Below are 12,415 nucleotides of genomic sequence, written 5' to 3' on the forward strand. Positions count from 1 at the left end.
GATGCCACAACATAATTATCTTCACTTTAAGAAAGGTGTGGCACTTGATTTGAACAAACATGAATCCTCTTTCGTTTACCCAGGCGTGCTTTGCTTCAGTGAAATTAGCCATGTGGTTCTGAAGAAGTAAAAAATGTTAAAAGTTTACAGACGTATATTAGAAAAAAAAGTGATAAAAAAGCTAGATATTAGTAAAAAGTGATAAAAAAAAAAAGCTCACTTGAGCTTTCAGCTAAGGTGAGCTAAAATGGTGGGAAAACCAAGTTGTGATAGATGGACAAAATGACAGAGAGTAGAAAATAGTAATCCCCTTCAGCTTCGCAGGGAATAGTAATCATACAATGAATGCTGCATAGCTACTAGGACAAGGTAAAACAGAGATCTTGGAAACGTATGATAGTAATTGAATGTAAGTAAATGAGAACTTCTTAGTTTACCACAACATTCACGAGACAATTAGGGTTGTCAACGAGTCACCGGTTACTCGAGTACTCGTCAGAAGGTCCGAGTATCGATTACTAAAATCAGTAACCGAGTACTTGAAAAAAAAGAAGTTTATTTCTTGTATTTTTTGTTTTGATTCACTCATTCAATTTTCGCAGATCATTGTACGTTATCTCAAGTACCGTTCTCTCAATTACCTACAATGTATACAAGTAGCCTGAATTAAAGGCCTGTCCTGTTTTGACAACAATTATAGTTATTAGCACCTCTGTCGGTGGCAGCACATCGCTTTGTTTATAGCCAGGGGCATACCATGACTTAAATACAGTTCAAATTAATTCAATAAAAAAAAGCGTGGACTCGTACAATTGTTAGTAGCAAAAATGCCTCCGTCCTCTAAAGTATGGAAATATTTTAAACGGACTGGCGATTCAATATCTATAAAATGTCAACTCTGCGAGGTTGAATTAACGTTCACGGGAGGTACAACAAATATGTTGAATCATTTGCGCATAAAACATGGTGATATTGAAGGAACTCCAGAGAAACAACCGTCAATGGTTAATTTTCTAAATTCTCCACGTACAAGAAATCTATCAGGCACACTGACCTGTCTGGCTATGGACTTGCTGTCCACATGATTTTAGATGACCACACTGACCTGTCTGGCTATGGACTTGCTGTCAACATGATTTTAGATGACCACACTGACCTGTCTGGCTATGATTTTAGATGACCACACTGACCTGTCTGGCTATGGACTTGCTGTCAACATAATTTTAGATGACCACACTGACCTGTCTGGCTATGGACTTGCTGTCTACTTTGCTGTAGTTTTTCCGGATTAAGAGAATAGTCATCTGAGACACAGCATGAGCATGAACACCAAACACCAGTTTCTCCTCAGACACCAGCGTACATGACATCTCCATATCATCTGGAAACAATCAGAATTGTTATACTTTTAAAGGGGAAGGCAATCCACAAAAATTTACATAATAAATTATAGGATTAATTATATGATACACATTTGTCATGCTATTCTGTTGATATATGGCCTAGATAATCTTCAGTACTAATTTGAAAACATTAAAAATTGAAATTCTAGCCATCTTATAGAGGCTGCCATGATGTGAAACTCTTTTGTATTCAAGACCACAAAAATCAATAATTTTGACGTCACACTGTCTGTTCCGGTTTTGATGAGATAAGGTCATCAAAGATGTGCATGTGGTAGATTTTACGAATAAAAAGATTGATGCCTTCCTGTCAAGCTGTTAATTTCACTAATGTGAAGGGGAGATTTGTTTTGTTTTCCCCCCGAAATTTCTGACCCAACCAAGTCATCTGGAAAAAAAAAAGACTATGTAAACTATGGATCCGTCATTTGCGTAATGAAAAGTTGAGGTTCGAGACATTTGTATGAGGAAATGTGTACCATCTGCCTGATCGGCGACTCAACTGAACGTCTTGTTTTCTTGATTTCTTCTTGCGAAAGAACAGGCTCAAATCTATACAACTCCAAACTTAACTGTTCATGACTTATCATGTTTACAGTACTGCTGATGAAATAAACGGAACCAACAGTTGTGACGTCATAAACTAAACTTTAATGGCCGCTCTCTTAGCGGCGGGTAATTTAAAATAAATGATAGATTAATATTGATTTAATCATTAAGAAAGGATTTTTGTTGTTAAAGACTGTCATTTACAATATCAGTAAGTAATACTTTATTCATAAAAGCAAAAATGTGGTTAGGGTTGCCTTTCCCTAGTAAATTATTTGAATATGATTGGTTGAGAGACATTTGAAATGTGGAGGTCAAGTTTGAAAGCAATGCTGAATGACAATGAATGTGTTTTCTTCGCTTCTGTTTGGAATAAAATTGAGGAAAGTATGTGAGTTCGATACAAAGGGTAAAATACAGCATTACTAAATTTTTAAAGGGAACTGGTCAAAAAGATGTATCAATGGACCTGGAGTTTAATGAATGCAAGCCAATTATGTACACGTTTTGTCATTAACTTTGAAAAGTTGTGACTGTTACCATGATTTAGCTACGCACGTTTAAAATTTCATTAACAAATGATTTGAGATTATGTTTCAAACGCATTCTTTAAACATTCAATGTAACAAAAAAAACAAGAGATGTTTGTAAAACACATATGCCCCCCATGGTGCAAAATTGAAAAGGGTTATACACACACACATCATTTAATTGAGAGTAGTATCATCAATTCAAAATATTGAGCAGACAATATCTTCCTATGTCAAGAGTGGATTGACCATGTGACCTAAAAATCAATAGGGGTCATCAACTCCTGAAGATGTACCAGTGTACCAAGTTTGATGTCTGTCAAGCAAAGGGTTCTCAAGATATTGAACGGACAGTATATTCCTATGTCCAATTTGACCCTTGACTTTTGACCATGTGACCTTAAAATAATTAGTAGTCATCTTCTCCTGAAGATGTACCAGTGTACCAAGTTTGATGTCTGTCAAGCAAAGGGTTCTCAAGATATTGAGCGGACAGTATATTCCTATGTACAGTTTAACCCCTGACCTTTGACCATGCGACCTCAAAATCAATAGGGGTCATCTTCTCCTGAAGATGTACCAGTGTACCAAGTTTAATGTCTGTCAAGCAAAGGGTTCTCAAGATATGGAGCAGACAGTATATTCCAATGTCCAGTTTGACCCTTGACCTTTGACCATGTGATCTGAAAATCAATAGGGGTAATTTTCTCCTGAAGATGTACCAGTGTACCAAGTTTGATGTCTGTCAAGCGAAGGGTTCTCAAAATATTGAACGGACAGTATATTCCTGTCTAGTGTGACCCTTGACCTTTGACCATGTGACCTCAAAATCAATAGTGGTCATCTTCTCCTGAAGTCGTATCAGTGTACTAAGTTTGATGTCTGTCAAGAAAAGGGTTCTCAAGATACTGAGCAGACATTATATTCCCATGTCAAGTTTGACCCTTGACTTTTGACCATGTGACCTCAAAATCAATAGGGGTCATCTTCTCTTGAAGATGTACCAGTGTATCAAGTTTGATGTCTGTCAAGCAAAGGGTTCTCGAGATATTTAACGGACAGTATATTCCTATGTCCAGTTTGACCCTTGACCTTTGACCATGTGACCTCAAAATCAATGGGGGTCATCTTCTTCTGAAGATGTACTGGCGTACCAAGTTTGATGTCTGTCAAGCAAAGGGTTCTCTAGACATTGAATGGTCAGTATATTCCTATGCCCAGTTTGACCCTTGACCTTTGACCATATGACCTCAAAATCAATAGGGGTCATCTACTCCTTAGGATGTACCAGTGTGCCAAGTTTGATGTCTTTCAAACAAAGGGTTCTCAAGATATTGAGCGGACATTATATTCCTATGTCCAGAGTAGATTGACCCTTGACCTTTTGACCTGAAAAACAATAGGGATCCTCTTCTACTCATAACTAACCCACATATGAAATATCATTATCATCAAGTGAATGGTTCTCAAGATATTGAGCGGACAACACATGGTCTACAGACCGACCGACAGGTGCAAAACAATATGCCCCCTCTTTTTCAAAGGGGGGCATAAAAATCTGAATGGCCTTGAATCTCCCGATTACTGCGGCATAAATATATCAACATGTTTCTGAGGGTAGGATATAAAATTGCCACCCCATAAAAACCATTGTTGACCGAGGCAAACCATAAATAACATGCACTATTTTTTATACGTGTATCATCATTAGAGTATCCTAAGGAACAACATAAATGTCACATTGCAAAATGTAAGATTTACCCAAGAAGCTACCAAATTCTCTTCAGGGACATCAACATGTTTATATCTTTAATGCTTTTAAAATTCTATGACACTGATTCAACATTAGATTATTATACAATGTATGCACTATATGATTCAAGAGTGTATTCAGGTCAAAGGAGACCATTTTTAAGGAATGATAAAGAGATTTAAAGGTTATAATGCTATAAATTTTACAGCACCTTAATATGCAAGATTTTTCAATAACCCTTATATATTGATGCTTTGAGACAGAATAATGCAATGGATAGTACATGTACTGTGAAATCATTTAAGTTTGTGGGCACCAACTTTCATAGATTGCCGAGATTACAGTTTTGTTGGGATGTACTTTCGTGGATATAGTATCTGTACATTTAAAATATCATATGAATTGTGTATATTGTTGTGGGATAGGAGTATCCATAAAAATTGACTTTACAAAATCTTTTGATTCCACAGTAAATATTTGAAAGCAATAAGCAATATCTATTGTGCACTCTGGCAAAATGTTATCATTTTACATTCTTTAGAATTTGTACATCATTTATTCAAACTGATTCTTCATAAAAGCAACTTGCAAATCTCAAAGCTAGTGACAGTGTGTTCACAAATTGTTATGATTGCATGTTTCAAATATTTAGATTTTGCCAGACTAGAACTAGGCATTCAAAACTCAATCTCACCTATGCATGTGGATTGAAAACTTCCAACATAGGTTGGTCCTAGCTTGTATATGCTGCTAATCACAGCACTGGATACAATGTCCTCCATCAGATGACAGGGTCCCTGTCTCCATGTCAGGCGAGAGTTGCGTCGTAGCTGTGGTGGGCTGCCGATATAGGCATACACTGAAGTAAACGCTGTAGGACTGGCCGTGCCACCTCCACCAAGGTTGGGAGAAATGTAATGCAGCTAAGAAAAACAAGCAGGCTACTCACCACACACAACCAGCATGACAACATAAGGAAAACTAGAAATTCCTAGTCAACAGTAGAAAAAAAATAAAGCTGCACAGCTACATATAGAATATTTACTATGGTGCTATCTAGCTTTCATTAAGTGTAAAATATATTTAAGTCTCTATGAAGACTGTAACTCTACTAGATAGTCAAAATTTCTTAAAATGAGAGAGAGAGAGAGAGAGAGAGAGAGAGAGAGAGAGAGAGAGAGAGAAAGGGATTATTTCAAAATGATCAAAAGTAATGTTGAAACTCTCTGAAAAAATATACAAGTACGAATTTCATTTATTCTAGAGAGACAATGAAACCAACATTCAAAACTAAGATGCATTAAAAAATGATGTCATATTCTTATCTATTTTACATATTTTTAAAATATTACTTTTGATCACTTATTACAAAACAAAGTCCACCCCAGTATAGAAAACAATTCTTAAAATCAACAGAAAATACACTAAATGGAACTATTGAGTGAAATAGTTCCATTTCACCAGAAATGAACTCTAATTCCGGACTTTACCTACACTTATGTGTATTACAAATACCTGTACATTAATGTGGATTTTGTTTTTCATCTCAAAAAAGCTTTACCTTCTGAGTGTTAACTAACTCAGCATCCACATACAGACTAACACTGCTGTTTTTCATGATTCCTGCTCTATGAAATATCAACACCAGGTGGTGCCACTGTCCCTCTTGTGTTAGCTCTGGGCACCAAAATCGCACACAATTGTCATTCAACACCGGTTCAGGTTCTTGTTCAAGACCACCAACTTTTCAAAACAAAAGAAAAAAATAGTATGAATTAAAAAAACTTTTTTGCCAAGCTATAAGTAGTGATTGAACAAATTAAATATAGTTATTCTTTAATGAATGCCTCATATGAATGTTGTTTTAATTACTTATAAAAGTATTTACATTACCTGAGTTTGGCAGCTGAGTTTCCTGTGTTGAAACGATAAGGGACCTCTCTCTAGATGTAAGGGTGACAGACAGGCATACCAGGTTCTCATCTCTTCCCTGCAGATTTCGGACAACAGTCAGTAGACGAACTGGGTGTGCATCAGCAATTACACTGAACTTATCCACACAAAACCAGGTGGAGAAAGTCATACCAGACTGAGGAGGAAATATCCGCTCTCCTGCAAAACAATGGCAATCTCATTTCATATCATTATTTCTGTATCAATTCCAATTCCAATTTATTTATTGACATCACCATGTTGGCATACAGTCAAAATAACAAAACAAATGACAGATAGCAAAAAGAAAAGACGAGAAAAACAATTATGACACAATGACTATAGCATATAGGACATATTCATATGGTTCTTTAAAGTCCATGATAGTTATACTGTACAGTACTTCTTTGCTAGATAATACATAATTTAGATGAACTTTTCTACTTTTTCACTAGAACTGAGAACAAATAGGACCAATTATCTAAAAACAAATAGAGCCCATTCTCTGAAAACAAATACATGTAAGGCCAATTTTCTGAGAATAGGGTCAATTCACTATCAAAGAACAAATCAGGCCAATTCCCTAAATATACCAATACTGACAGAGTGATCATGTGCTTAGAAATCAAAACATACAGTACCAGGTCCCAATACTTTGAATAATTTTCAATTGAAATACCTGTTCCTATTCCTCCAATAACTGTGGAATCTACCCCCACAACTCCACTGACAACAGAGGGGGTGGGTGGCCCCTGAGGAGCTATAGTAGGAAGGTACAAACAACCGAAGCCTTCAGTGGTCATTTCAAACTCCACAAAAGCTGGCGTGACTGCAGAACCATTAATTCTTGCATCCTTTGGTGTTGTCATGGATACTAGACATTTCACTCGAGTTAATGGAACTGCTTCACCAGCTGTTTTCAGTTTGTTTTCCACTTGGAGGGGTGTCTTCCTTTCATCAATACTTGATGCTCGGCTAACAGGCCAGTTCTGACTCCAAGAGTTCTCCAACAACTTAGGACCATCAAACATTTCATCCAAAGACCGACAGTTCAAAGGGGAGCCAAGGCGCAAGAAATCTCTATTAAAAAATAAATCAAGAACAATTTCAGCACCACTTCTTAATCTGAATAATTAATCAGTATGAATGAAATCTAATAAGAGAAGTATAATTATGAATATTGCCATACTACTTAGTTCTGTCAGACTGAGATGTGTATAAATTACTAAATTGCTATGTTTATGCTCATGTATAGTCCAAAATCAACAGACAAGAGAACTGATACATACTGTACATCTCTCCGTTAACTATTCATGTACATGTATCAGCCATGAGCTGAATTGTGATGAATTGCAGGGTTCAATGTTCATTGGAAAATGTTACTTTCAATAACTATTCAAATTCAGGTGATCATGAGAGTGCTCAAGAAAAATGCCAATGAATACTTTTAGTGACTTGGATTTAGATGCATGAGCATTTTGATGAAGAAACTCTGTGCATAATCATACAAAATCACAAAAATGTATAAGGGGAGCAACTGTTGAATTTTAGATCCCAATGTGATGCATTATTAGTTTTGTAGCAGTTGATTTTCTTATTAATATTGAGATAAATACAATTGTTACATTTATCAAAATCTTTATTCTGCACTAATTTCTAAATATGATAAATGTACCCAGTACAGTGTAATTACATACAAGTCCAGGGACGTCATACAGGAGTATAAACAGACTACTACATGGTAAAATCTATATATCATACGGTGCCTCTCAGCCTGATCTCACATACAGGAGTATAAACAGACTACTACATGGTAAAATCTATATATCATACGGTGCCTCTCAGCCTGATCTCACATACAGGAGTATAAAGAGACTACTACATTGTAAAATCTATATATCATATGGTGCCTCTCAGCCTGATCTCACATACAGGAGTATAAAGAGACTACTACATTGTAAAATCTATATATCATATGGTGCCTCTCAGTCTGATCTCACATACAGGAGTATGAAGAGACTACTACATTGTAAAATCTATATATCATACGGTGCCTCTCAGCCTGATCTCACATATTATACAGATTTTATAATGTCATATTCTCTATGCAAATCTACGTGTCAATGCATAGTCATAAATCACTAAAACATAATTAAACAATTACCTTAATCACTAAAACATAATTAAACAATTACCTTAATCACTAAAACATAATTAAACAATTACCTTAAGTCCCTGGGGGTCAGTGCTTGAGCTGCCAATCTTTCGAACATGGCTCTGAAAGGTGGGTGCAGGGGATGTGTATCATCTGCTAGAGCCACATACCCTAGAGTCAGCAGCTGATGGGGCATTCCAGCATCACACATTATCTGCTGGTTCCTCTCCGTATACAAGATCCCCTTCAGCAGCTCAGCAATGTAACTCTGAAGACCCAAGGAGACCTGTAAAGAAAAAGTACTGAAAGTACTAATAATGCTAAGTAAATAAAAAGTACTGAAAGTACTAATAATGCTAAATGTGTGAATTCTGACATCTACAGGAAATATATTTTCCTTTGGCAAGATTAACAAGGTGTAATACTGCATGTAGATGTACTAGTATTTTCTTTTTACTACCAGTTTTGAATGTGCAATTCATCACAAAATGGATAAAACGGAGAATGAAATAATCCTGTACAGAATGTTTCTTCTTCTCATAGTCCACTTTTTGTAAGGTTGGGTCTAGTCATTTGTACAGATATATATCTGCAAGACTGAACTGACATTTACCCCTGACATCAGGCTATACTGGTCCCCTATCTGATATCTCATTGGGAGATAGCAGACAGGCAAACATGTTTTCAAAGTTAGCTCATAGGCCCCACCCTGATACTAAAACTCCTACCCTTGGGATCATAAAATTTACAATTTTGGTAAAAAAAAAACAAAAAAAAACTACCTGCTCATTCTAAATATTCATTTAGTTTCAATTCAATATTAATAGCATGAAAGAAGACATTTTTAAAATGTTATCCACATAAATACTATACACCAAGTGTGGCCCCGCCCTGGAGTCAGAACTTCTACCCCAGAAATCATGGCATTTTCAATTTTGGTAGTGGCTTTCCTGCTCTACATTGCTATGCATTTAGTTTTTCTTGCAGATGTGTGTTGTAGAGAAGAAGATTTTTGAAAATGGATACATTTTTGGCAGTTTTTGACCTGCTAATAAGGCCTTTGGGGAGCAGGAGTCCTGAAATAAATAATTTATATCCCCTTGTCCCAAAGATGCTTCATACCAAATCTGAGAAGAATTGGAAGAGTATTTAATATCAAGAAGTTAAAAACGTTCAATTATTAACATACAATGCTTCACGATGGAAGAGTAATACACTATAGGTCACCTGAGTAACTCAAGTAAAAAAATTTAGGGTTGAAAATGGCTTTCATACAGTTGTACAGTTGTATGTGAAAAAAAAACCAAAAAACAAAATCGATTAAAAATCTTTAGGAAATGACCCCCAGACTCCTGGAGACAAATCTCATTGTTTGGATCCCAGACTGTATCACATGTATGCAATTGTTACTGTGAATTTACAGTAAGTGTGAACCACTCAGCTTCTCAAGTTCATTCGTGGTCCCGGATAGTTGATTTCAAAACAAATCTGTCAATGGTGACGCATCAAGGAAAGAACAATCACTGCGATTGGACCAATATTTAAAGGGGCGGGAATAAAAATAATTTTAGATGGGCACATGTGTCTTTACACTAGTGTGTTATTACATAATCTTTTAGCACGATGGAAGAGACTCTGCGAAAAGGGAAAACCAATACCAACTAAAACAATGACGTTGATCTTAAAATTACATGCCGAGGGTTTATTTCATGGTAAAATCAGTAAGAAATTAGGCGCCGCAAAGGCCACGTTGTAAAATTGTCAATCATGGGAACTCTTGCACCGAAAGTGTCGCCAACGAAGCTCACACCGGATGTACTTTTGTTTATCGAGTATGAAATTAAAAAGAATCAAGTGTATATAATAGAGAAATCAGACAAAATTTATTAAAAAGAAATATTTGTACCCCTGACAAAGTACCATCGGTTTCTTTAATTTGTAGAGCTGCGAGAAATTTTTTGGGGAATGACTTTCGAGAAACTGCAAACAAAATCCAAGAGAAGCATATTTCGTCTGAACACTGGGGCTCGTCACGAAATTTTTGTCTTTTTAAAATTTGACATCGTCTATTCTATATTTACAAATAAATGTAAATATAGAATAGAGAGGGTCAATTCGTGGTGAGTCCCTGTGGTCTGAACACGAACGAAGTGTTGAAAACTTCTTTGCTACTGATTTTATTGCAATTTAGGCCGAGTCAGTTATATATGTATTTTTTTTTTGACGAAGCGAGTGTCGTTCGAACAACGGGTAATCGCAATCATGGACATGCAGTTAGGGGTGGACCAGCGATATAGGTTCAAAGGTACGCCAGTAACGCAACCTTTGCTGTGGTTTATTATGACGTTGGCGCGTCTAATGCGAACGAAATGCGGAATTTCTTTAATAATGTGTTACAGGAGAGGGATGGTTTGGGGAATTTAGTTTTTGCTAGAATTCACAGAACTTGCAGTAGTTCATTCAATTAACAGTATTTAGCAATGGTTACCTCCGAATTTCTTACGAAAATGTGGGTATATATAACAGTAAAAGACATCAAAGCATCCAATTGCCATGTGTTAAAATATGTTTTCTCCAAGTAGAATATCTATTGATCTTATTACTTAATCTGACAAATTATTTTAGGGGCGAGATCAAATGTTCAATGTTTGAGAAAACTGAGTTCGCATAGTTCTCACAAAGACACTCCCAATACAAAACTAAATATGAAGTATGTTGAAACTAATCGATTAACAAGTAAAACAAATGAAAGTGTACATTGAAACTATTAAATGTTTATTAAAATGTATTATTATGTGGTTTTAAAGTCAGTTGTCTTTTTTTTCCACTAAAGTGTAATCGATGTCGGATGACAGAAACTTACAAGTTTTTACCCCCTCTTCCCCCTAACTATTTGAATTTAGAAATTTTTCCGACATCGATCTTTTGATCTCGTCCTTATCCAATGCTTTGTAAGATTTCGAAAATATCCTCCGAGAGATTTATTTAAAAATAACGATATGGAAACTGCGAATGTGAAAGAGACAACAAAACAAAAGCATTGTTCTTAAACGGACAAAATCGCCTATAGAAACATGTACTGAAATTTCTGATCACTTAAAACTGACAAGTATCTACAGGAATTGAAGGGAGTAACCTTTAAATTTTTATTGGGATATAGAGGCAACTGCGGATCCTGCCTTTTCCCGCAGTATTTTCCATCCCGTCTTTTTTTTTTTCAATATTCAACATTATTTGAATTCTGGGATTTTTCTTTACATATTGGAGCCCGCCTTTTTCACCCTGTATCCCGCCTTTTTATTTCAAATTCCTTTCATGCCCCCTCCCATACCTATTGATACTGCGATGGATTATAAGTATGGCACGTTTATTCCTGTTTAAAAGATAAAATTTATAAGGTATCTGATAAAAGTTATATCTTCTAAAGTTTACGAGATATCTTGTATCTTTCATAAGACATCTTATATTTTTTTCTTTATAAGATATCCCATCACTTTTATACATGTAGATATCTAGTACATGTATATATAAGATAAACTTTACAAGACATTTTATTAACGTAATCTCAAATCCCCGTTGTCAAATCAAAACCGATATTGAATCTCACGCTACGTACAGTTCAGCTTACATTGAAATCAAATAGTGAAACTTACATTTGTTAAGCACGAGATAATATAATGTCAAATACTTGGGAACGCCTACCTATAATTTAACCGACCAATCAAAAGTGCTCTTTAAAATCACTCGGGGACTTTCCAATGAACTATCTGGAGCACGTCATGTACTTGCCGATATGTTTCGTTCACACTTACTGTATATCCACAGTAAGTCCACTTTTTTTTTAATTTTTTTTTTTTATATAATTTATTTATTTTTTTAGTTACATACAATACATCAAACACTTACACAAACATACCTTTCTTACATACCGCATATCCACAGTAAGTCCACTTTATATATTGTGTGTGGAACACCTATTTATATATTGTGTGTGGAACACTTATTTATATATTGTGTGTTGAACACCTATTTATATATTATGTGTTGAACATCTATTTATATAGTGTGAGTTGAACACCTATTTATATATTGT

The 12,415-nt window shown here is 35.6% G+C and overlaps 1 protein-coding gene across 2 annotated transcripts in view; it reads right to left on the reverse strand.

Moving 5' to 3' along the window:
• The window catches only part of LOC130053977 (WD repeat and FYVE domain-containing protein 3-like), a 79,893-nt gene that overhangs the window by 50,710 nt on the left and 16,768 nt on the right, over positions 1-12,415 (reverse strand). For both annotated transcript variants that reach the window (XM_056161825.1, XM_056161826.1), the window contains exons 20-25: positions 8,394-8,608; positions 6,847-7,247; positions 6,129-6,347; positions 5,797-5,978; positions 4,930-5,158; positions 1,242-1,381 (exon numbers count right to left, since the gene is read on the reverse strand). In XM_056161825.1, coding sequence (XP_056017800.1) covers positions 1,242-1,381; positions 4,930-5,158; positions 5,797-5,978; positions 6,129-6,347; positions 6,847-7,247; positions 8,394-8,608 — 1,386 coding nt within the window. The remainder of the gene's footprint in view (positions 1-1,241; positions 1,382-4,929; positions 5,159-5,796; positions 5,979-6,128; positions 6,348-6,846; positions 7,248-8,393; positions 8,609-12,415) is intronic.

This window comes from Ostrea edulis, chromosome 4, assembly GCF_947568905.1.
Source record: "Ostrea edulis chromosome 4, xbOstEdul1.1, whole genome shotgun sequence".
In the NCBI taxonomy this organism is placed as follows: domain Eukaryota; kingdom Metazoa; phylum Mollusca; class Bivalvia; order Ostreida; family Ostreidae; genus Ostrea; species Ostrea edulis.